Source organism: Anastrepha ludens, chromosome 6 (assembly GCF_028408465.1).
Source record: "Anastrepha ludens isolate Willacy chromosome 6, idAnaLude1.1, whole genome shotgun sequence".
Lineage (NCBI taxonomy): Eukaryota > Metazoa > Arthropoda > Insecta > Diptera > Tephritidae > Anastrepha > Anastrepha ludens.
The window spans coordinates 103,208,701-103,232,701 of record NC_071502.1 but is presented as its reverse complement, the minus strand read 5'-3'; the positions used below and the strand labels follow the sequence as shown (position 1 = coordinate 103,232,701).

At 39.5% G+C, this 24,001-nt stretch overlaps 3 protein-coding genes across 3 annotated transcripts; 1 reads left to right on the top strand and 2 right to left on the bottom strand.

The window, feature by feature from the left end:
• The first annotated feature begins 2,557 nt into the window (after positions 1-2,557).
• LOC128868736 (translation initiation factor IF-3) lies at positions 2,558-3,720 on the top strand. The gene is made up of 3 exons (XM_054111175.1): positions 2,558-2,917; positions 2,979-3,041; positions 3,102-3,720. Exons 1-3 carry the CDS (start codon positions 2,649-2,651, stop codon positions 3,400-3,402), a joined length of 633 nt encoding a protein of 210 aa, XP_053967150.1. The 5' UTR covers positions 2,558-2,648; the 3' UTR covers positions 3,403-3,720.
• Positions 3,642-11,135, bottom strand: LOC128868735 (spondin-1). Its single transcript, XM_054111174.1, has 6 exons — positions 10,922-11,135; positions 7,063-7,454; positions 6,784-6,996; positions 6,450-6,704; positions 6,212-6,383; positions 3,642-6,147 (listed from the first exon to the last, which is right to left on the bottom strand). The coding sequence occupies exons 1-6, from the start codon at positions 11,097-11,099 to the stop codon at positions 4,973-4,975; spliced, it is 2,385 nt and encodes a 794-aa protein (XP_053967149.1). The 5' UTR covers positions 11,100-11,135; the 3' UTR covers positions 3,642-4,972.
• A 5,751-nt stretch (positions 11,136-16,886) lies between these two features.
• LOC128865990 (spondin-1) lies at positions 16,887-20,588 on the bottom strand. The gene is made up of 7 exons (XM_054106440.1): positions 20,224-20,588; positions 19,686-20,068; positions 19,293-19,493; positions 18,641-18,898; positions 18,415-18,580; positions 17,912-18,249; positions 16,887-17,844 (listed from the first exon to the last, which is right to left on the bottom strand). Exons 1-7 carry the CDS (start codon positions 20,396-20,398, stop codon positions 16,963-16,965), a joined length of 2,403 nt encoding a protein of 800 aa, XP_053962415.1. The 5' UTR covers positions 20,399-20,588; the 3' UTR covers positions 16,887-16,962.
• Positions 20,589-24,001: the final 3,413 nt, after the last annotated feature.

Below are 24,001 nucleotides of genomic sequence, written 5' to 3'. Positions count from 1 at the left end.
TTTTGTCAAATTTCAACCCGTTATTTTAAAAAAGTCTTAACATATTTATAAATTTATTCATAAGAGTGATCAGCCTGATTAGGGCTATGTTCAGAAACGCATTATAATGCGCAGTACTTGCAGCGCTGGCAGCACTGTCAATGTGACAATTCATGCAACTGATAGATTTGTTGAAAAATTGCAAATAGATTTGTTGCATTTATGAACCCGCTGTGCAGTAAAATGGAATTGTTACTAAGTTTGGTCATGGACGATGTATGTGAGGAAAAAACCGATAGTCTTTTATTAAATTTAAGAAAAAAAAACCGTGTAAAGCTTAAAAGAAGGACATATCTTTTCAAAAGTTTAATATCAAAATGGAAAATACCCAAAAATAAGTCTTTTTTTGAAACAATAAAATCGTTTCCCGAGGATATATTTTATTCTCATTTTCGAATGAATTCTCTGAGCAGTAATTTTATCTCCGATGCACTAAAGTAATCACTAAAACCAAGAAAAGTATAATAAAATAAAGTTTAAATATCGTATTTTTCATCAATTTTTGTATTAAAAGCTAAAATAAATAATTAAATACCCACTTTTCATCAGACATTGTACTAGCGTATTTATTGGCAGTGTGAAAATTTTTGCTGCAAATAATGCACGATTTTTGATACAAAAATGACGTTTAAGAACGCGTTGCATTTGCAGTACTGCCATATTTGCATTTTTGAACGCACTGCTCACTCTGAAATGGTATGTTGCGCATTATAATGCATTGTTGAACATACCCTAGCCAGAGCATGTGTCATCATTCGAAATAAATTATAGTAAGAGAGAGCAACGTCTGGAGAGTACTGCGGGTGAGGTAAAACCCCCATGTCAGTGTTTCTAAGTATTTATTCACCTCTTTTGCGGCATGAGGCTGAGCGTTGTAATGGCAAAGGACAACTTTGTTGTGTCTTTTGATGCTGTTTTGGTTTTAGTATTTGTCTTAAATACATTAATTATGTTGCATGGTCTGCCTAGGTTCTAATAGTTCATAATATATCCCATCCAGTTGGTTCCGCCAAATACAAAGCACAACCGTTAAGGGAGTAGGGGTAGTCAGAATTTTCAAAACATTGGATTTATTTTAGTATAATATCTTAAAAATATTGTGCGAAAATTTGAAGTGAATCCGATAAATACTTTTCGAGTTATTCAACTATTAACAAAGTGCGCTCCGGAGCTCGATAGCAAAACTTTAAATGCGTTTTTCTCAAAGCTATGTTTTTTGAATTGGTGATCACTGTAACTTAAAAACCGCTTGGTAGATTTTAATAAAATGTATACTGCTTTTGAAAAACATAATAAACTCGTGCCTGATCGAAGGATTTTTTTACAATAAATTTCAATTTTTTTAACAATTAATTCTAGGTTTTTTCCTTGAAAGTGTTGAAAATATTTTCTGAGGCCGCCATATTGTTAATTATGAAAAAAAAAACAAAAAAGCTTCGATCTCTTGTACGATTGATTTTAGATGAATCTCCAAGGGCTTGTGGGGATCACCGCAAGGGAGTTCTGGAGAAAGAGGCTCCACACAAACACCGATAAGTTTTACAATTATTAATTTTTTTTTTAAGTCGAAACACGATGTATTAATGCTATGTTTTTATTTTTGTAAAATAAATCAATTGACTAGCAAAAAAATGATTGAAAATCATCATTCGGGCCTCTGACTAACCCCTTAACATACTGTTTGGACAAGCATTATGCGTCCTCTGTTACTTTGAAGCAGCTGCTCACAAGTTAGGAAACGCCTTTCAACTTTTCCATGGATTTGAGATGTTATGAAATGGGTTGTTGAGTCACTCACAAAGATTCTGCCAATTCTTTTTGCGTTTCATATGAGTCTTCATTACGTAATGCCCCCAATTCTGAATCCTCGATAATTTTCTGTCTTCCACCGCAATGTCAACCTTCAAATTCAAAATTGTCGCTCTTGAGACGTTCATATCACTCACGAGACGTTCTTGCATTAAATATATATTCACGGTAATGGTGCTCACACTTGCCAATGTAAACGTACGCCCGTATCAGCTAACACGATAAAACAACGATCTACGATACTACGACACAGAACGGTGGTGAGCATTCATTTACATGGGGCTCTCATTAGTTTCATCGTGTCAGCTGATACGAGCGTACGTTTGCGTAGGTGAGTGTCAGCACATAAGCCATAGTCGCGCTTTCCTTCGAGTGGAAGCTGAAAATCAAAACGTCCTGCATGTGATGAAAATTTGGCACAAAAACTGAACTCTTTCATCGAAAATACATTAATAAATAAGCAAAAGTTCACTAATGCGGTATTGTGGTTACGTTTACAGGTATTCAACCCACCTTGTTTTAGTGTTTACTTTATTTTATATTTGTACAGTTAAATAAATTATAACAACTTTCTTTATATATTTAAAAATCTTGCCATGTAAAATCGCACACATTGGAATATTTTGGGTAAGCCCGATATTATTGATAACATTATCGATAATCACACACGACCATTTCTAGACTAAACCGTTTACAGCTGTTTGAACAGCTGTTTATTTAAAGAAAAATATAAAAAAGTGAACCTCGTAATTGTATGCGGCGCTATTTATTTGTCCTAGTAAAAGTGAAAGTGCTCTAAGATGAACCAAATTTTTCAAAGATCCATTAGACCTTTGCGCTATATGCAGCTATCGGCTTGTATGCGCACAAAGAAGACCGGTGCAGCGACTGATTCGAGCAGTGCGGGTACTGCGCAGCCACAGAGCCTGTCCAAAATAACACTCGTCCAACCCAACCAATCGATCGCAATAACAACTTTGAAGGAAGCACAAAAATTGGCTAAACGGCGTGAGCTGCATTTAGTTAAACAACAGGATTTCGATACTAAGACGCAACGACCAATCTACAAGTACTAAAATATATGTATGTAGAACAATTGCTCGTATTAATTGCACTGATTGTTATTGCAGGTTAGTTACCGCAGCCGAGTTACTTTCTGAGGATGTGGATGAGAGTGTAGTTGATAAGAAAAGGTATAAAATATAGATACATAACTCTTTAATACAGATTGCTTTGTAATCTACACCTTTTAGCAACGAAAAAAAATCACAAAAATCACTTACAATTGGCTCACGCATTACCGAACATGATTTGGAATCACGCTTGAAGCACATATCGAAATGGTTGGCAAAAAATCACGAGGTTTGCGTACTCATACAAGGTAGTCCCGAGGAAATGGCCAAATGCGAGCAAATTCTCAAAACTATTGAACAAAGCGTTAAGGAACCGGAAATGATTGGACGTATTCTCCAAAAGCGCATCAAAGGTTCGCATATCAAGTTTAATATTTCGCCAGTTCCGAAAGCAGCTACAGAGGAGGAGAAGCAGGCATGACAAGTGATGACCGTGCTTCGGAGTTATGTAGTAGCTGGTGCACGGCACTACTCAACACAGCTACTTACACATCGGGCGACTGCAATATCGCTAGATGTAGTTAATAATAGAAATCTTAGTACATCATTTAATGAAGAAAGTAGAAAGCCAGTTATTGTGTTCGGCGTATTTACGGTCGTACTCTTAGTTTCAAAATATTTCTATTGGTTTAAAGTGAAGAAAAGTAAACGGGAACAAAATTAGCTTGATAGATTTATTTTCAAAATTGTTAATTGCATTAAATTTAAGAAAATGAAAAGCAAAATATATTACACCTCATTTTCAGTTTACAAAATGTAATTGCTGTCGAAGAGAGAAATTGGCGTAAAATGATTGGCTGTAAGGGGTTAGGGGTAGTCAGAGGCCTGAAAAAATTATGTTTTTCAATAATTTTTTTTGCTAGTCGATTTTACAAAAATAAAAACATAGCATTAATACATCGATTTGACTTAAGCAAAATTTCAACAAAAAAATTAATAATTGTAAAAGGTATCGCTCTTTGTGCGGAGGCCGTTTCTCCAGAAGAGATTCATCTAAAATCAATCGGACAAGAGAAACTAGTTTTATTAGTAGATAATCTTGTGCCTAATCGAAGTTTTTTTTTCAAAATTAACAATATGGCGGCCTCAGCAAGTATTTTTCAGATTTTCGAGGAAAAAACCGAGAATTAATTGTTAAAAAAAATCGAAATTTAAAAAAAATCCTTCGATCAGGCACGAGTTTTTTATGTTTTTCAAAAGCAGTGATCACCACTTCAAAAACATAAGTAGTTTTGAGAAAAACCCATTTAAAGTTTTGCTATCGATACCTTTCGGTATCAGCATAAATCGGTTCTACGTCATCGGAACGACCCGGATTTATATCCGGCCAAGGACTGTCACTCCAGCAGCATTCCCCGTGCATGTATGGGGTATGTTTACGCTGCTACAACAACAACAATCAGCATAAATGTATACAGCTACAGCGACCATCTCTGTTAGGAGAAGAGAAAGTATAACTCCTAGTTTTTCCAATGCAGTTGAAACAGTTTTTGTTATACACGGTAGACAAGTTCTTTCTTATAAAACAAAAAACACTTGTTGTCGTCTAGAAACCTTTTCCTGCAGATCACTGTGATGGCAGCTACGTGTTTCAGGTCTAGATTACCGGAACGGCTCGAATATTTTTTACATACAGCCAAGAACTGTCCTGTCATTTCAGCAGTCTTCCTCTACATAGATTCGCTACTTCCTCCTATAGATTCGCATAAAATTGCATGGTGAGCTTAGTGGCGAGAAAGTTATTGAATATTTCATTTTAACCTAAGCCTGTAAACCGATTCTGATGCAATTTGATTGTACCTATTCATATTTTTATTTGAGTTCGAAAGAATTATGTAATTTTTTTAATATAATATGTAAGCACTAAAAACAACTTCTAAAAATGTACAAAAACAATAATCTAATCTAACCTAGGACATATGTACATACATACTCGCTTAAGCTATAAGTAAAGAAGTTTTAAATCTAGAACATTTGCTTCGTTTTTTTTTTCACTCCATTGACTGGTCACAACCGCGCTGTTGTTTTCTTTGCAGCAGCTCTTCGTTCCCAGGCGGGCGACACGTCTCTTCGCACATTTCCAATGATGTAAATTTATTTTTATTCCTATCACAGCTTTCGGCAGTAAATAACATACACTGATCTTCACAGTAGTTGTAGAACCAATAATTTTTCACTACTCCTGATTTGAAGCAACGGGGAATCTTAAGTTTTTGAAAGCAGAATTTCGGTGTTTCCGTGTGGTCACTGTCAGGCTCTTCCTCTTCTCTCGTATTCGTGCGTGAATAAGGACGTTGATTTCTGCCGCGCGTATTTGACCTCCTGAAATCGTAAGTATTCTTGTAGTCTTCCCATACCCCTACCTTCTCTTCCACCTCTTCTTCATCTTCTTCCTCCTCTTCCTCTTCCTCTTTCTCCTCTTCCTCTTCCTCTTTCTCCTCTTCCTCTTTCTCTTCCCCTTTCTCCTCTTCCTCTTCCCCCTCCTCCCCCTCCTCCTCCTCCTCCTCCTCCTCGAAGCCCTCGCCATCTTCTTCGTTACGTTCGCGATTTCGTTCTATTGCATTGATTGGTCTTGCATAGCCAAAACGAGATTTGCCACGACTTTGTTGCCAGTCACTTATTCCATTTTCTTCCTCCTCCGCTTCTATTCCCTTTTCGTCTTCCTCTACTTCTTGAATTCTACGCCTATCATTCGTGTTTTCCAGACATTCACGACCTATACATTTTTGATACTGCACCAATGGTACAAATTTCATCCTCTGACACTTTGCCTCCGACATCAGATTCTCATATTGGCGCCTACGCGTCATTCGACCCTCACCACAAGTATTACTGCATGGCGACCAACCACTCCAGCCTGTGTATTTACAATCCTCGCGTGACATCTCATCTGAGTCTCCTATTTCTTCTCCATCGAGAAAATCACCTTCATTGTTTCTGTTTCGACCTTGCATTCTATCAAATCGTCGTTCGTCATATCCACATTCTTCGCCCCTACAGGAACGATCTTGTCGAGTATCCACTTCGCAATTGAAGACCTTTGCTACATCCGGCTGTTTGTAGACGCGTGTACGGAACTGACGTCCTTCACCGCATTTGGTGGTACAGTCACTCCAAGCAGTCCAAGGGTGAGTGACGCATTCACGAGGCACGCCCACATTATTGGCTGCAAACGTTGTCGGAAAATTTAATTAATCTAATCGGGTTTACCTACTCATCCCCACACTTACATTCTTCATCCTCACACAGTCGTTCATAAAGTCTTTGTCGCTTAATCTTTAGTATAGCCAAAGGTTTCATTGGCAAGCCATTCTCGTCGAAAAATGGTGAACGCGGATCATTTGGAAAGTCGGAGCGCATGCGCCGTATTACATCGGCCGGAACTTGAGGTTGATCTGGCGACTTCAAAAAATTTTCAATGCAATGTGCGCTCAAGTGAATACAAGTATATATATGTATTATACCTACCGTATATGAAGGACCAGCATCGGTTCCGACATCCCACGGATATAGGACAACAGTTTTCTGTTCGAGCCAAGTACAATTGGCCATGCAGAGCTCCAAACCGGACACGCCGACAATCCAATCAGGGGATGGATCTATTTTGGAAGCTAATGAAATTAGGTGGTGATGCGGGTCCACACGTACGGAAGCCAGAGATTGGCCATTTAAATTGGGAAAGGCAGGACCGCGCGCTTTAATAATAGTGCGTATTTTCCCATTCTAAAAAAGATTCGAAATTATAGCCGTATAATGAATTTGAGTGAATTTGTAAGCTGCACTTCATTCACTTACTACTCACCTTAAAGTAGTAGTTAAATTCCCTCTCAAGCGTTAGCACCGAACCATGTTCCGCAAACTCTTTCATACCCTCAGTGGCCATTTGTCCATACTCCCAGAAACGATAGTCGCCCGAATGCGAGGCGCCTATAATATCGCTGAAACGTGTTATCCAACATTTTGTGGGAAAGTCCTTCGGATGTAAATTACGCGACCAAGTGCCTTCGAAAGTGAGCTAGTATGTAGGGTTTAGTCAGAATTTCAGAACTATTACTATTCTACTTCACGGCTTTCTACGCACCTCATAGCGTGCCTCATCACACGCACAACAGCTATTCCTGTCGGCGCTCAACGGTGCACTTTCCAATTCATCGTTGCTTTCTTCGCAAATACGACGCGTTAGTCCACCGTCATCCATGAACCAAACATCGCGATGTTGGAGCAATGTTGTACGTATGAGCACGCAACCGCTACCGGGTTGCTCGGGCGCCACCCAAGAGACATCAATGCGCGTCTTTGGATTGGTATTTGTACTCTCCACCATATTAATACAATTCGGGCTGTAGCGTGTCTCTATCGGATCCAGCAGTTCGAAGTGCCCAAGATCTTGATTTAGACTCGGGTCTCCATTGTCATACTCTAGCGCGAGCTTGAAGCCGATAAAGCGCACCCCGTTGAATGCTTGAACTGTGACTGCAGTGAGAGACACGAAGAAGGTGTAGTACTATGTAAAACAGATTTTCATAACCCACAAAAATTTAAGAAGAAATTAATTGCAAATCAAGAGGCAATGCGAGTCAGGGAACAAGCATTTTTAGAAGCCATTATTTCATTTAAAATTCGGAATCTTTATTTTTCGGAATTTTTTTTAAGTAACTGAATGAATATTCATCTTTTGCCGTTCAAGTCTTGCTGCTCTTGATTTTTAAATAGTTTTGAGCTTTCAAGTATCGTAATAAAATTCCGTATGCTTTCCAAATGCTTACTCCGGCATGTAGTAATTCTACCAGAACTTTTGATAGCCTATAATTACTATATACCTAGCCTCTCATATGAAGTACATATATTAACTACGGGTACTTCCAACCTTAAACTTCGCACAACGACTATTCTGCATTCAGAGTGGAATTGTTGGAACAGACCTCTATTTGGTTATAGACCGATCTACTTATTTGCAGAAGTACATTGTTATTCTGCATCGACTGGCTAAAAGTCTATTACACTCTTTTAGAAAATACCTCCGATCAGCCAAAGTCACATGAGCATATTGGCTTTGGATCACAATAAGATCCAGTAGGCAAATACCTGAGCGTTGAGTCACAACACAATTATGGCCAAATTCATTGACTTTGTTACTGGTTACTGGTGTGAGAAATGTTTGGAGATTAGACGAGTTAAAGAAAAGCAGACCCATCAATGGAAGAGTTGAAAACTGTGTTTATTCTGAACACTTAGGCATACCTACGATTTCCTTGCCGCCTGAGCTAATGACCATCTCAAATGGGGCACCATTGGTATTGTGTGATTTGATAGCTAGTTAAGAGATCTATTAGATCACATTTATTGGTAGCCAGGGCGTTATTAAATTTTGGAACGTCGCTAATTGTACGTTCCTGGCCATGATTTCTATAGAAGCCAATACAACTCAAGGGAGAAGCAAGAAAAATAAACAACAGATGATCATGGAAGATATGTCAGCTATTTATGCGGACTTTTGTCCGTGAAAAGTAATCGTTCATGAGTGGAATCATCTATTGATGCAAGGTAGAATGTCTACTGAAAGCGATCAGCGTTAATGCCGGTCGATTGAGATGATTTCTTCAGACATTTTCGATGATATCCTAGGCGTGCGCGAGATGAATGCCTAGAATGCACCCACCAACAGCGCAACGGTTGATCATGAATGCATGCCGGAAACAAGAATGAATTTATATACCGAATTTTTATCTAGTCCGCTTTCCTTTAGTTCAGATTTAGTTCTTTTATATTATTTTTTAATTCCAAAAAAGAGGGATTTGAAGGAAAAAATGATATTGACGACCATACAGGGTCCGATACTGGAAGTGTAACCAACTTCAGACCGCTCGTGCAGCTGGTGCACGGGCATCAGCTGTCTGCTAGTTGGCTAAATGACAGTTCAGAGTATTGTTTGCAAGCGCACGGAAGCATTTTGCCGAGAGTTAACGCGAAAAAAGAAAATCAGAAATGGATTTCAAACGTAATAGTGTGATTGCATTATATTTGGCTGGAAAATCACAACCAGCGTTCGTGAGCTCGAGTATCTTAAAGTAAATAAAGTTTGTGTTTATCGCATCATTACTCGTTACAATGATACTGGTAGCATCGCGAAACGACATGGAAGTAGTCATCAAAAGACTGCAACCTCACGTGGAATGATTCAAAAAGTGAAAAAGCGACATCCCCGACGAAGTGCCAATCAAATGGCGCCGCATATTGAAAAATGATCTCAAAGTGAAGCCTTACAAGATCCAAAAGGCACATGATCTCACACCAAAGTAGCAACAAGTCATGCTAGAGAGAGCGAAGGAGTTGCTTCGCTTACCCGAAAGCGGTCAATTTCCGAACCTTGTGTTTTCTCATGAGAAAATTTTGAAATTGAGCAATTTGTAAACTCACAAAACAATTTATTTGACCAACCGTTCATGCGAGAATTTGAGTCATCGACTGGCAACCAGGAGGCAGCACACGCCACAGGCAACGGTTTGGGCTGCTGTAACCGCAGATGGGCGCTCTCCAATCATTTTCATCGAGCCTGCGAAATATTATCGGGAAAGTATTCTGGAGGTTACGTTGAAGCCGTGGGCAGACAAACATTTCGGTAGCAGACCATGGACGTTTCAACAGGACTCGGCACCGTCTCACAAAGCTCGAGTGAACCAAGAATGGATAGAAATCAACGTTCCGAACTTCATAACGCCCACACAATGGCTCTCAAACACAGCAGGAGCGAATCCGATAGATTATTCTATTTGGGCCATTCACCAGTCTCGAGGCGCTGAAAAAAGCCATTGCCCGCCAGTGGGCCAAATACCTGCAAGTCACATTCGGGCAGCTTGCGATTCGTTTCTAGACCATCTCAAGGCAAACGGTGGTCATATCGAAAAAAGTAAATTGATTCTTAATTTTGTATAATTTTCACACATTTTTTACTTTGAATTTAATAAAACAAAATTCCAAACTCAATTTATGGTCCTTTTTAATTGGCTACACTTCGAGTGCCGGACCCTGTATACATATACTTATACGAGTATACAAACAAACATACATACCCAAGGACGAGGGATTGCAGAAAGATTCTGTATTCTCTTCACCATTACACATACCGACTTATATATATCTAGGAAATGGCTGTAGCATCTGTTTGACTTTGAGTCAAATTTCCATGCAAAATTATGCATGTGTTTAAATTTTTAAACTATTAATTTTTTTTTTAGTTTATGGGAAATCTCCAGCTGTTATTTGTTTTTAAAGAAAAATTTACGTCACTCAAGAACATACATATCATGTATACACACGTACACACATGCAATTATTGTGCTTTAATATGTAGGCATGTAATCAATCGAGCTGATTAATTGCCCTTGATTTTTGAAATGACTCAGAAATGTAGTAATTAATTTAATATACTCGTACATATGTACATATATGTATGTAAAATTATTTACCTATACTGTAGTCATGCAATATACTCGTATTATACAACCTTCTAGTATTATAAAATAAGACGCGCCTATGATGTCTATAAGCTCCTTGATAAGCAAAAGTTCAGGCTCGATTAAATGCTGTTTTCAAACTATTTTGCCTTTGTGCTTTTAATCTATATTTTCATTTTTATTTTATTTTATTTTTATTTTTCTATTTTGCTTGTTACGCGTTTTCGTTCAAGTTCAATGCCACGAAATTCGAAACCTAGAATGTCAAAACACACGTAAAGCTCTTTTTATCTCCGAAATTGTAAACCTATACGAGTGTATGTGTGACGCGTGTGCGCGTATTAGTGCGGTGCAGTATTTTTCGTTTTTTGGATGGGCAACTACCGGATATTCTACACTCACTTCCATGCACTCACTTCCTTGCACTCACTTCCTTGCAGTTGCTTCCTCCAACTTATTTCCTCCCATTTACTTCGTCTGACTCACCATTATAATCCTGCCCTAATATATAGGTTTGCGGATTTCCGCTGATTGTCACCATAAAATTCTCATCTACCGGTGATTTCGGCATCAATGTATTCGTCGGATATCGACTGCATATTAGCGCTTGCACTTGCTTGGCTGCTACTAGCAGCACCAAGAATATGAATTTGAGCCAAACCATTTCACTGAAACCGTTGTTAACGCGATCTATTTTAGAAATGAACTGATCGCTGAGAGTGACTAGGATGCTGCTAAGACCGTTTTGAGTTGATGTTTATTTTTATGTACGCCCGTATACAGTTGCTGTCAAAAAAATTCGTACTGTGTGAAGAAAATATTTAGTAGTATTGTAAAAAAAAATTAATTGGACATTTTTTTAATGATTATGGAAAAAATTGTTTTCTGAGAGGAAACTTGCTTGGAAAATTTGTAGATGTGCTAGCAAGATAAGCCTAGAGAGCGGACCAGACTAGAGACCATCTATAAACGATGACCGCCATAAAAAACTTCAAGAAGGTGAAGAAGATGAAAAAAAAAAAAAATAAATAATTTCGAACTGAGAAAAAGGCAACACCCGTTTAGTAAAAAGAAAATTCATAACTAAGTGTATACGTAAACAATTTGGTGTGCGAAATTTTGCAATGCTAATGAAAGAACTGGATAAAGAAGCAAAGCGAATGGGTCTGGTGGTGAACGAGGACAAAACGAAGTACCTCCTGTCATCAAACAAACAGTCGGCGCATTCGCGCATCAGCACCCTCGTCACTGTCGACAGTCATGATTTCGAGGTCGTAAGAATACACCGATAATAATGTCAGCCTTGAAATCCAACGAAGAATCTCTCTTGCCAACAAGTGCTACTTTGGACTAAGCAGACGACAGCTTGGGCGCTGATAATATCCGATGAGGCGTCACTTGGAATATTCGAGAAAAAGATTCTGCGGAAGATTATTGGGGCTTTACACGTTGGCAACGGCGAGTATCGTAGATGATGAAACATTGAGTTATATAAGCTTTACGACGGCATAGACATAACGCAGCGAATAAAGATCCAGCCGCTTCGTTCGTCATGTCGTCCAAATGGATACAAACGCTCCAGCTCTGAAAGTATTCGATGCGGTTTCAGCTGTTTGTAGTAGAAGAAGAGGAAGACCTCCTCTGCGTTGGAAAAATCGGTAGGAGAAGGACTTGACTTCACTTGGTGCGTCCAACTGATACCAGCTAGCACGAGACAGTAACGACTGACGCGCTTTGTTAAACTTGGCCATAATCGCTTAAGCGGTTATGGTTTGCAAAAATATTACGCCCCTTGTAACTCAGATCCCATAAATTTTTAATATCTGGCGAACAAGACTGCAAATACGGCTTTTAAAAATATTTCGACCACAGCGCCACCTCACGTACTTATTTTTTTAAAACACCTTTCTTCCCATTTAACCATTGTGTTCTTAGAACCAAGCAGGTCGAGCCGCAAATATGACTTTTAGAAATAACTCGACCACAGCGCCTACTGAGTGCAACTATAACGAAGAACTATCCAGCAGGTCGAGCCGCAAATATGACTTTTAGAAATAACTCGACCACAGCGCCAGCTACTGAGTGCAACTATAGCGAAGAATTATCCAGCTATGCACAAAAAAAGTGTAATTAAAATTGGTTCAAATGTTTAAGTGGAGAAAAAATACGAATACTCGCCCATCGGAATTTTATTTTTATAAAATTTATAAAATGATTCAAATATTAAGATTTGCAACATTTGTTCGTCCGGTTATTTATGTGCCCCACTGTATTCTACTAAGCACTATCAAAATAAAAGGGATCAATGGTTTTGATAAGACGCTTGGTTAGCGCGTCAATCCATGGCGGCAATTGAGTTGCGAAGCAAATATTTTGAAGAATTATTCGAACACTTGAGAAAATATGCATACGCGTATTAGGGTGACCAAGCGAACGAAAAAATCCCTTAAGCTATGTGCATTGGAATGAACTTCAAATCGTAATACTATTGGGTAGAAATTCTAAAGCTCAAGAATAATTCGTCACAGCTTGCTCGACTGGACAAATACTAAGACGTTTAGCTGCGCTCATAGTCTTAGACAGCCCCCCAAACCACTTCAAGGGTAGTCGAATCCGGTAAATCCAGGCCGGATTATATCGGTAGACATAATAGCCTGATGTTAACATGCCTAGGCCCGAAGGTTGGCTTCAGAGCGCGTTCGGCCACTCCCTTCTGCGGCCATCAAAGCCACGGTTGGCAAACGGGTTACTCTAACCCATAATCGAGATGCTGCAGATGGGCAAAACTGATGTTATCTGTCATGTCCGAACGTCAGTCGCAGTTTCTCCTGTCACTAAGCAGAGGGGACTGTAGGCAGCTGGTTGGACTGAGGACGGGACACTTGATGTGGGCAAACCACATGGAAAAGGTGGCCATCTCAGACAGTGCACTCTGCCCAGCATATGGAGAGAAGGATGAGATGGCGGACCACTTTCTGTGCGTCTGCCCAGTCTTCGCTGGAATCAGGCTTGAGGTCTTTGGCACTGATGTGTTAAGAAGCGACCACATTGGTTCCTTGGCACCACAAGATCTACTCAGATTTCTTCGGAAGTCGAGTAGATTTAAAGAGAACCCGAGTGCAGTACAGTGGACTTAATCTTGTCTGAGTGCTGTACTTGCTAGTCTGTCCCGACAAAAAAAAAAAAGAAAGAGTTGAAGAGTATGCAACAACTTGCTACCAGATCTGGCCGGTTATGGAGCAGTCGTTCTGCTATGAACATCGTACCGTTGTGGCTCAAGATGTCGCAGATGATCTCGGAGATATCGAGTCGCGAATTTAGCTATGAATCGCCGGTCTACACAGAAAGTTTTGATAAAAGGCTAGAATATGCTCCTTTAGAAAGCGTTGACAGTGCACCAGCTGTTCGCTGTCGAAGGCCAAATGCGTAAAACCTCCACTCGAACCGTCCTGAATCGCAACCACAAGGAAGCCAATTTTTCATGCAGAAACATTATGGGCAACGAGTTTTCCGCCCTCACACAGAATTTAAATGTGATGTGGCGAAATCCCTTAGAATATGTAGCAAATTTTCAACGCTGATGTTTCTGATTGGAAATACTATCTTTTAGAAAGTATGCACGTCCGCATAGTTGTCTTTCCACCCGACCAGCCTGATATATATGCACATATGTATATACATACATACGTGTACACCTACAAATTTATATATATTTCGCGAAAAATGCTTATCTATAGAGAAGAGCGGAAATGCAGAAAATAAACAAATTGGAAATGAATTGATGTGCTTGGATCATTTATTTCTCAAAACAAATCTATACAAATTTCTATGGCATTTAGCTGTAGCTAAGAAGAGATAAAGGCAGTTGGGCTTAAAGTGCAGAGGAAAATGAATCGATTTATAAAAAGTTTAGTGACGGGTTTTCAATATAATAAAACCTTAAACAAATTTGTTCACGCTCCACTAAAACAAACATAAAAATATAAAACAAAGCGTAGACACAAAAAATCACTTAGATATGACCGAATTCTTCTTCTTCTTAATTGGCGCAATAACCGCTTAAGGGGGACAGCTCCTACAGACAAAGAGTTTTTCAATCATTTTTTGCGAAAACCTGAGAGTATTTATTATCTTAAAAGAAATTACTTATTAAGGTAGTAGTCTGGTAACTTATTTTGAAAATTTCAAATTTCGGTTTTTTACATATTTTGAAAGTGCGATATATTGGTAATATACTGTACAAATTTTAGACCGAAATTCGAAATATTGACGAAATTATAGCACATACATGAGAGCGGCTCGTACTTGCGCGCGCTAAGCCCCTAAAACTTTAAACGCGTTTTTCTCAAAACAACGTTTTTCCGGATGGTCGTCGTGAAAACACATTTTCTATCTAACGGATTGAGCTGAAATTTAGATATGTTTTTCTACACATCAATAGTTCTGGCGGGTAGTAGATTTAATTTATTTCGTCCCTAACTTTTTTTTTTAGTCCGATTTCCACTTAAAAAAAGACAATTTTCTTACGAAGTCCGCCATTTTGTTATTTTTTGTCAAAATCATTTGATCTTACTACCCGCCAGAACGATAAGCACACTGATTAATAAGCAAAATTTTGTTTGTACACCTTCTGATACCTTTAATAACATATCAGAAAATCAAACCGATTGAATTTTATTTTCCCTTCCAAAAAATGGCCCAAACATGGCCTCAAAAAACGTGTAAGTTACCAGACTACTACCTTAATATTCATGCTTAAATGCGTATAAAAAAATGTTTTTGAAAAAAAATGGCAGCTCACAGCTGCTCAAACGTGACTCTTTTAATTTGCGCCGTGGAATGTACAGCCTCTTGTGGTCAACTGAAATGAACCTGACAAAAATTTTTCATTAAAATACAATAAGTTATTTCGCTTTGCACTTACCGCTTTTTAACAAAAAAAAAAAGAATGAAAAATTGAAGTTGAAAAGAAAAACAATTACGCTTTTTTAAAAAACTTGATCAAAACAATATTTTTAGTAATAATTAATAGAAAATTTGAGGTACATGCAAGGGCCAATATGTTACAGAATATCCCTGTAAAATTTGAAGTTGATATCTTCATTACTTTTTGAGTTATATTCGACAGCGCGGAAAAAAAAATGTATTTCGTGAAAAACGCAGTAAAAGTTTTTGTTTTTACTCCTCTTTCGTTCGACGCTCATCACTTCACTGACTTCATAAGGACTTTTCAGACTTTCTATAAAGCTTATAACATTGAAAAGATATTCTTCTGATAGTAAATGAATTTTTAAGCAAAAAAAATCGGAAATTTGAAAGAGTTGGACGAGCTGCTCCCCTCAAGCGATTTTGGTCCCGTTTAACAAAGCGCGCCAGTCGTTACTTTCTCGTGCTAGCTGGTATCAGTTGGACACACCAAGTGAAGCCAAGTCCTTCTCCACCTGATCTTTCCAACGCAGAGGATGCCTTCCTCTTCCTCTACTACCACCAGCTAGAACCGCATCGAGCTGGAGCGTTTATATCCATTCGGACAACATTACCCAGCCCACGGAGCCACTGGATCTTTATTCGGAGCACTATGTCTATGATGTCGTAAAACTCATATAACTCATTCTTTCATCGCCTACGACACCCGCCGTTGCTGGCGGGCAAAGGTTCAAAAATCTTCTGCAGAATCTCGACAACCACATTACTTTTCATAAAATTAACAGATTATTAATAGATTCGAGTCGTCCCTCTCTGACAGACGGCTCAAGGTAAGAGTAAACAATTTTATTACAGAAAAATGTTCGATATCAGGGAAGACCGGGAAGCGTTATACCTTTACTTGCATCTGATGCCATAAGTACAGCCGTAGCCGAAAGGGTTGGTGCATGACTACCATTTGGGAGTCACCAGGCTCGAATCTCCAGGCATGAAATATTAAATGATATTTGCAGGCAATCGCAAACTTCCAGGTATATTTCTGCTATAGAAAAGCTTCTCATAAAAACCATCTGTCGGTTGGGGTCGCTTCAAACGTTCTCTCCATCTCTTCCTCCGGAAGGTCTCTCCGTTTGTAGAAAAACATCAAGAAACACGCAATATTATATCGAATATATCTTCAAGCAAGATATCATAGAAAATGTGCAATCCAAAATATTACAACAATATCAGCAGCGCCCCTGTACGCCAAAAACACGAACATATATAGAGATCTTTAAATACCGACGGTAGGCGATAAAATTAGCCCTCCCGAACCCTCTTGCAACCGCTCTCGCACACACAACCGACATATCACGTCCACAACGAAGAGATCGCCCTGCATGAGATGGAAAAGGCAAGATACCGGGCTCAATGGGCTGGCGCACAGTTATATCATATTAAGATTCACAAACTTAATGTTGGGATTAACTTTCCTTTTAAGCGATCCAGTAAGTAAAACCAAGTATTACACAAAAAGGTTTCACCTCACATACTTCTTTGTTCCTTTATTTAATTTCAATCAATTTCAATTTTCTTTTGACTTTTAAAATTCATCTCACTTGTCAATAGTACCTAATATTTCCCACAACTCCTTCGTTTTGTTTCCGTTTACGGTTTCTACGTCGTTCCTTTCTTCTTGGCTTTTTAACCAACGACTCTGGCTGCCCGAACTGTCGCGTCCACTCATTGTCCTCTTCTACATCCTGCATACTTTCTTGGTTATTATGAGGCAAAAGACAAGTACCTTCGCAGGCCTCCAATGACCTAAATTTATTTTTATTGTCATCACAGTCATCGGTGGTAAACAATTTGCATTGACGATCACTTGCATCGTAGAACCAGTAGTTCCGCACACCTAATATCTTTCGATAGCAAGGAGATCTCCACATATGCGGCATCTGAAAGCAATATTGCTGCACTACATTGTAATCGCTCGGATCACTGCTTTCTGCGTATATAGCTTTATGTCCATTCTCATCATATTCCGCACGAATGCCATAGTTGTTGTCTTCATCAAAATCATCGTTGCGTTGATTATAGCGTGTCATGCCGCCCCGATAGCGGTTCTGTTCATCCGGAATATCGTCTATTGGATCACTTTGCTCGTTCTCCTCCTCTTCAACAGCTGGTTGATCGAAGTTCTGATTAATCGACACGTCTGGTTGTCGCCCAAAATAGCGCGAATCTGGCAAACTGGCGGAAAAATCTGGTCGGCGCTGACCAAATTGCTCGGGTTCTGGCAGCTGATTGCCATCATTTTCTTCTGCAGCTTCCTCTGCTTCATTGGGATCATCGTTGCCTTCATTCGATTCAAATTCTTGTTCATCTAAGTTCTCGTTATCTCGCTCAGTTTCTTCTTCATAGCGATTCTGCGTTTGTCTGCCGCCATCGCAATCAATGCCTTCACAACTCTTCCGTTGCTTTAACTTTACAGGTTTCTCGTTCTGGAACAAGATTTTCAATTATAATACAAAAAAAATTCTCGACTCTATTTTAACGCTTCTAACTAACCAAACATTTTTCACGTTCATAGGGATTCGTATAGTCCCGCCTGCGTATTGAAACGCCACGGCCACATCGCCTCGAGCATGGTGTCCATGCACTCCAAGGCGTCAATTCACATGTACCTGCCTTGCCTGCTTCAAGTTCTTCTTGCGGCGCTCCACACTGTTCGCCCACACATTTTCGTGTTTGCCGAAGGACTACCTGGCACTTAGAGCTCGCTGCTGCTGCCAACGCAGGGTCTTTGTAAGCGCGCGTTCGAAATTGTGTGCCCGGTCCGCAACGTGTTGTACACTCACTCCAAGTATTCCATGGATGTGTTGAGCATTCCAATGGTATGATTTCAGCTGAAAATTAGGATGTTCTAATAAAATTTGCCGCGCGGGATAAAATTGATATTATATAGCTATTAGGTGAGATAGCTCATTGCTGCTTAAAGAATCGGTACCTAGTTGCGCTAATTGGTTTCCCAATTTTAGCCAGCCTACGGTCATCATCTCAATGAAACGTACCTGATTCACATTCGCGCTCATACAACTTCTTTCGCTTCACATAGAGCGTAGCCAATGGCTTCATCGGTGCACCGGATTTTTCATAAAATGGAGATCGTTCATCATTCGGCGATGTGGATGTTATGCGGCGCACAACATCTGGTGGTACTTGCGCTTGATCCGGAGACTATGAGCACGAAACGCTGAAACTATTATCCTCAAGTTTTGTTCATGTGTTTTAACTTACCATATAGGATGGACCGGCATCAGTGCCAATATCCCAGGGATATAAATTCAATACTTTCTCATTAATCCAAGTGCAATTAGCGAGACACAATTCCAAACCGGCAACTCCCAATACCCAATCGGGCGATGGCTCAATTTTCGAAACCAACGAGATGACGTGATGTTGCGGGTCCACACGCACATTAGCCAGAGTGGTGCTAATAATATTCTTGCGAAACTTGATGCCAGGCGCCTTGATCATGGTACGTATATCGCCGTACTAAGAAATGGAAAATGAAACTATAAACTTCACAACTCTTTGTACTCATTTAGTTATATTTAGTATATAATTGGCGTGCATCCTTTGTTGGATGTTTGGCCGAACTCCTCTCTGATTTGTGGTGAGTGTTATGATGTTATTTTATAAATAGGGAACCTACAGTTTTACTCCGCCTCTGAACGGTAGATTTTGTTTATAAGACGATTTGCCTTCTCAGAAGTTAACTCGGAAGTTCTCTGAAGGGCGATATGAGAAATAACCATTTTCTGTCATTTGTTGTTTCATGCCTATTATGAGTTTCGAGCCCGAGGCAATCAAAATGGTAGGCACGCACAAACACACTCTGCTAAGACGGTCACATTTTCTCCCTATTAACTCTAGCAAAATAAATTACCTTTATTTCCATTTCCAGTTCTCTGGTGGCGCCATGCTCCGCCAATTCTCGTAAGCCACGGCTTGCACTCTCACCATATTGCCAAAAATTGTATTCTTTCGTGTGTGATGCTCCGATAACCTCACTGAATCGCGTGCGCCGTTCTTCTACGGGAAAATCTTTCGGATGTGTATTACAACCCCATTTACGCTCCACAATCAGCTATAAATAAGCATGAAAACAATAAATATACCAACATTCAGCACAACTTTTGTTTAGTGCAAATGAAGCTGTCAAGCTGAGATTAGCGTTCGCTCTCAACTCTCTTTGTATCCCCTCTTACTTCTCTCTCTACCAACGAATTTTCATTAATCTCTCTTTCTCCCTCTTTCATCTCTCTTTCCCCTCACCCACCTCATATTTTGCCTCATCACACGCGCAGCATGGATCCACTGGTGGCGTCTGTTTGTTTACATCATCAATTTCTTCCGGGCAAATGCGTTTGGTCAGAAAACCGTCATCAATGAACCAAACATTCCGATGTTGCAACACAGCTGCCCTGATGAGTAGGCAACTGCAATTGATAGCTGGCGCTACCCAGCCAACACTAATACGTATTTTCGCATTCATATTAGTGCTCTCGATCATGTTCTCACAGCGCGAACTGAAACGTGTGTCGGTGGTATCGATGAGCTCGAAATAGCCGACCTCATCGGACTCAGAGAGACTTGTGGGATCGTTTTCCACAACCAGCGTGAAACTGATAAATTTGAGAGCATCGTCACATAATAGCGTAACTGAAATTGTGAAAATTATTCAAGTAAGATTCAATCAACCATATAAGCGCACGTCTTTAATTTTGTTTTTTAACACCAACATGCACGAGCCAATTGTAAGTATGCGCCAAAGATATGCCTAGCATTGCCTGCATACTTCCAACTTATTTACTCACCATTATAACGCTGCCCTGGTATGTAAGTTGTTGGATTGCCTTCGATTATCACTTGAAAATTTTCATCGACCGCTGAGCGCTCATTAGGGGCTCCTAACGGTCTACGGTCACAGATTTGCCAAGATCCGCGTATGATAAGTAGCACCAAAAGCAAATATTTCCAAATTTTCAACATTTCGCGTGCGATTTTCCGTTAAATAATCAAAAACAAAAGTGGTATTGACAGAAACATCTGGAAGCGGAAATGTTTACGAAAATCTCTACAGCCGCTAGCTCGCCGAATTTTGTTTGTTCCGCTCGTTGTGATAGCTCCGCTATAAATGATAATCAGCTTCGAATAGTGTCTTGAGATAGACCCAAATTGTTGTGACTTCGTGCTGTGCTCAATGAGAGTCCGCCTTGTGCGCATACCCCGCAGCATCTCTGGCCATGCGAGAGTGGTATGTTGACAAAATATAATTATTAATTGGCTATTTTTTTTGTGTGTTTTAATTGTCCGGCGTATTGAAATTGTGTCACTAGCTTATCACTTGGCATATGCTGGGAAATGGCATTTTTGACGCGATTACATTTAGACACGCAGGTCCCTCGGCAGACACACTTGTACACACATATTTGTTAAAAAGTAAGTATAAGAAAAAACATATGGACAGGCATGAATGAATTTGGAATTAAGTGGTCCAGTAGCGAAGCTACCAAAACTTGTTGCCTCTACATTAGTGCCGCAGATAGGTAAGGACGGCGAATATCGTTTCACTCAGTTCTAGAAAAATAATCCATAATTCAATTCAATTAAGTTCTTGATGTAAATAATATAGTAAGTATAGGAGCTGTGTGAGTCTGATGGTACAACCGCACTAAAAAAACTACCTCTGGTTTACGGAGTCTGTGCTCCTTCTACAGGCATCTATTAAATTATACAACCATGCCATTTTGATAGTTTCTGTTTATAGTTATTTATACTTAAAATGACAAAATCCTCGATGGGAAGGAAGTAACCCAAAAAGGAAGTAGACTCGAATGAAATGAAATTGAAAAATCTGTGTGTAGAATTTATGCGAACTACAATAGTTCCGAGAAGCTGCGAATTTAGCGAAAATTTACTATAAGTACCACCGTTATGTTATGGCTATTAGTGTCTAAGAGCACTGGTCACTGTCAGATATACCACCAGTTGTCGGAGCGGTGCACACGTTCTCGACGCCAGTGGGCAATCGGATGCCTTTCGTTAGTTTCGGTAGGAAATATGATGTTTTGATCCCAGATAGAGATCAATGATTAAGTCCAAGGAACCTATTAACGGGATATTAGCACACTTTCACACCGACGGCTCCAAAACCAGTGATGGTAGCGGAACTGGATGGTACCTAGACGAAGACACTAAGTACCCACACTAAGTGGCCACGGTATTCCTTACGGAAGTCTATGCTATCTTGAACGTCGCATACTGGCTAATTGAGAAAAAGTGGCGGAGTAGTAATACTGGAATTTGTAGTGACAGTCAAGCTGCACTGAAGACCTTTTCCAACCTACGCTGCTCTTTGAAGTTAGTCAGTGAATGTATATTAAGACAAAACTAAACAGTGTTGCAAAACACAACAAAGGTAGTCTTATTTGGGTGTCTGGACAATGTGGTATTACAGGGAACGAGTTAGCTGATAAACTGGCTAATGAAGGCTCTATAAGTACGCCACTAAGCCCTGGACCCTTTCTTGGTGTCAATTCTGCATCGATTCAACTTTGTATTGATGACATCTTGAGGTCTGCCTCTAAGGGACGTTGATCTGGGTTGAGCTCGTTGCGAGTAGTCAAGTGCTTTGTGAAAGAACCAAACAGGAAAATAGCGACCTTTCTCCTAATACTCAGCAGAAAGGACCTGCTGGTACTGGTGGGTGTAATCACAGGGCACAACGCCTGTGGTCAGCATATGGCTGCCATGGGGGTCGTCAATAGCCCGATATGCCTATCCTGTATTGAGGATGACAACAATGCAGAGCATTTTCTCTGTAGCTGTCCGGCGTTTTCCAGATTCAGACTTAGGATATTGGGTTGCGATGCACTGAGTATGGATAAAGTTCATACTCTTCCGGATCTCTTAAGAATCATCAATGAATCCAAGAGATTTGTGGAAGAGTGACTTCAAACTAATTTTTCCGTCTTACCAACCACGCTTTATCTTTCCTATCTCTCTATTATTTCTACTGAAATCTATCCGGGTGTTGTACAATGGTCTCCTGACTGACTGCTGGGACTTGTCCAACCCCCACAAATCGAATCTAATATAATCTAAATTTTAATGAGAACTAAAAGCTTTCAAAAATATCGGACGAAATAAAATTGGCAATTCTTTATGTGGTTGAAGTTTCAGAAGTTGTTAGTTTGGTTAAAATTTACTATAAGAGTACGAACATTGAAAAAGGGATAACGAAGGGAACGTTTACTTTGCAATGCTGGAAAAGAGCCTCCAGCTAACGGAGATTCCTCCTGTATATCCTCTATTGACTCCTCTAGTTAGTTATAAAATTGAATGATGGAATTCACTTAACAAACTCACGGTTGTTAAATAGCGTTAGTGCTTCGGACTCATACCATTCCAGACGGAATGCAGAATTCTTCTTACAGTCTTACAAGGAGCACTTACATCATAATCATATAAAGAACTTGGAGTTCCCTGAGCAATTTCTTTGAAAATTGCCATAAGATTTGGTTGAGAGAATACAGAAGGTTGCATATTTTGTAGTAGAGCCATTCGGAATGTGTCGCGAATTTGACAATCAGCTGTTGAGTTGACGTAAATGTAGAGTTTTCTTTACGTACAACTTTTTTCTATCTATTTTCTTCCACGTTTATGTTATCCTAATTTTGCTTTCGAAGAAAATAAAAACCGAGGGGATATTAAAATTCAAGGATCTAAAAAAGAAATGGCCGAGATGGCATGGAGAGATTTTTATCAAGGTTAGGTTGCGCAAGGTGCAAAGAGACATCCTTGGGTTATACAGCGCATTGTGATGCCGCAGGGATCAGCGCATTTTCATTTTTCATATGATAAAGCAACTGAGTTTTGTTAATGAAATGCTGAACATTTTGAATGTCCATTGGGCACAAGTCCGCTAGACATTCAAAGAAATATTTCTAAAAGTAGTCAAGTTGCGTATTAGACAATGTGAGACCGTAGTTCAGCTAATGCTCAGCGTTATCCACCTCGACTTCAGAGCTTCAGAGAGACTTTTGTTAAAAATCCACGCGCTTGCCGTACGTCCTGATTAAGCGTGTCCTATAATGATGCCTGAAAAGAACCAAAATGGAGGAATAGGTCGCATATAATATTAAACCGTACACTCCTAACACTTATTGTACGTAGAAGGGTTTTTGATGCAGAGAGGTGGAATATTTTCAACAACCCGTTCGAATTTTACTCTACTTAGATTCATAGATTTCGTTCTACTACCGAAATTTCTTAATACATTTTTTTTATTTAAGCCTCCGAAAGAAATGTTTACTCTTAGTCCGCTCCTGTCTTAATTCTGACGCTCAGCTTTGTGTTGGAAATTATTTTGCGGCGCTTATTTTCAATTGAGCGCTCGTAAAAATTCAATTAATGTCTACGAGTATAAACATTTACTTTCCTCAAGTGATGGGCGTACGTAGCGTAGACATTGCGCTAGCAAAGTTTCGATTCATGCCTGCTTGCGAATGGCACAAGTCGAGTCTGATGATAGTAAATAGAGGCAAAATTTTTATTGGACAACATTTTCTTAAGTCAACGAGTGTTAATACA

Excerpts from the sequence above, each read along its gene's own strand:
- LOC128868736 (XM_054111175.1), top strand. The coding sequence starts at position 2,649 with ATGAACCAAATTTTTCAAAGATCCATTAGACCTTTGCGCTATATGCAG. Across the intron at positions 2,918-2,978 it reads ACGCAACGACCAATCTACAA|GTTAGTTACCGCAGCCGAGT; the intron begins GTACTAAAATAT and ends TTGTTATTGCAG. Across the intron at positions 3,042-3,101 it reads AGTGTAGTTGATAAGAAAAG|CAACGAAAAAAAATCACAAA; the intron begins GTATAAAATATA and ends TACACCTTTTAG.
- LOC128865990 (XM_054106440.1), bottom strand. The coding sequence starts at position 20,398 with ATGTTGAAAATTTGGAAATATTTGCTTTTGGTGCTACTTATCATACGC. Across the intron at positions 19,494-19,685 it reads GTGATGAGGCAAAATATGAG|CTGATTGTGGAGCGTAAATG; the intron begins GTGGGTGAGGGG and ends GCTTATTTATAG. Across the intron at positions 18,581-18,640 it reads ATGCCGGTCCATCCTATATG|TCTCCGGATCAAGCGCAAGT; the intron begins GTAAGTTAAAAC and ends TCGTGCTCATAG.
- LOC128868735 (XM_054111174.1), bottom strand. The coding sequence starts at position 11,099 with ATGGTTTGGCTCAAATTCATATTCTTGGTGCTGCTAGTAGCAGCCAAG. Across the intron at positions 7,455-10,921 it reads ATTAGGGCAGGATTATAATG|TCACAGTTCAAGCATTCAAC; the intron begins GTGAGTCAGACG and ends CTCTCACTGCAG. Across the intron at positions 6,705-6,783 it reads AATTTAACTACTACTTTAAG|AATGGGAAAATACGCACTAT; the intron begins GTGAGTAGTAAG and ends AATCTTTTTTAG.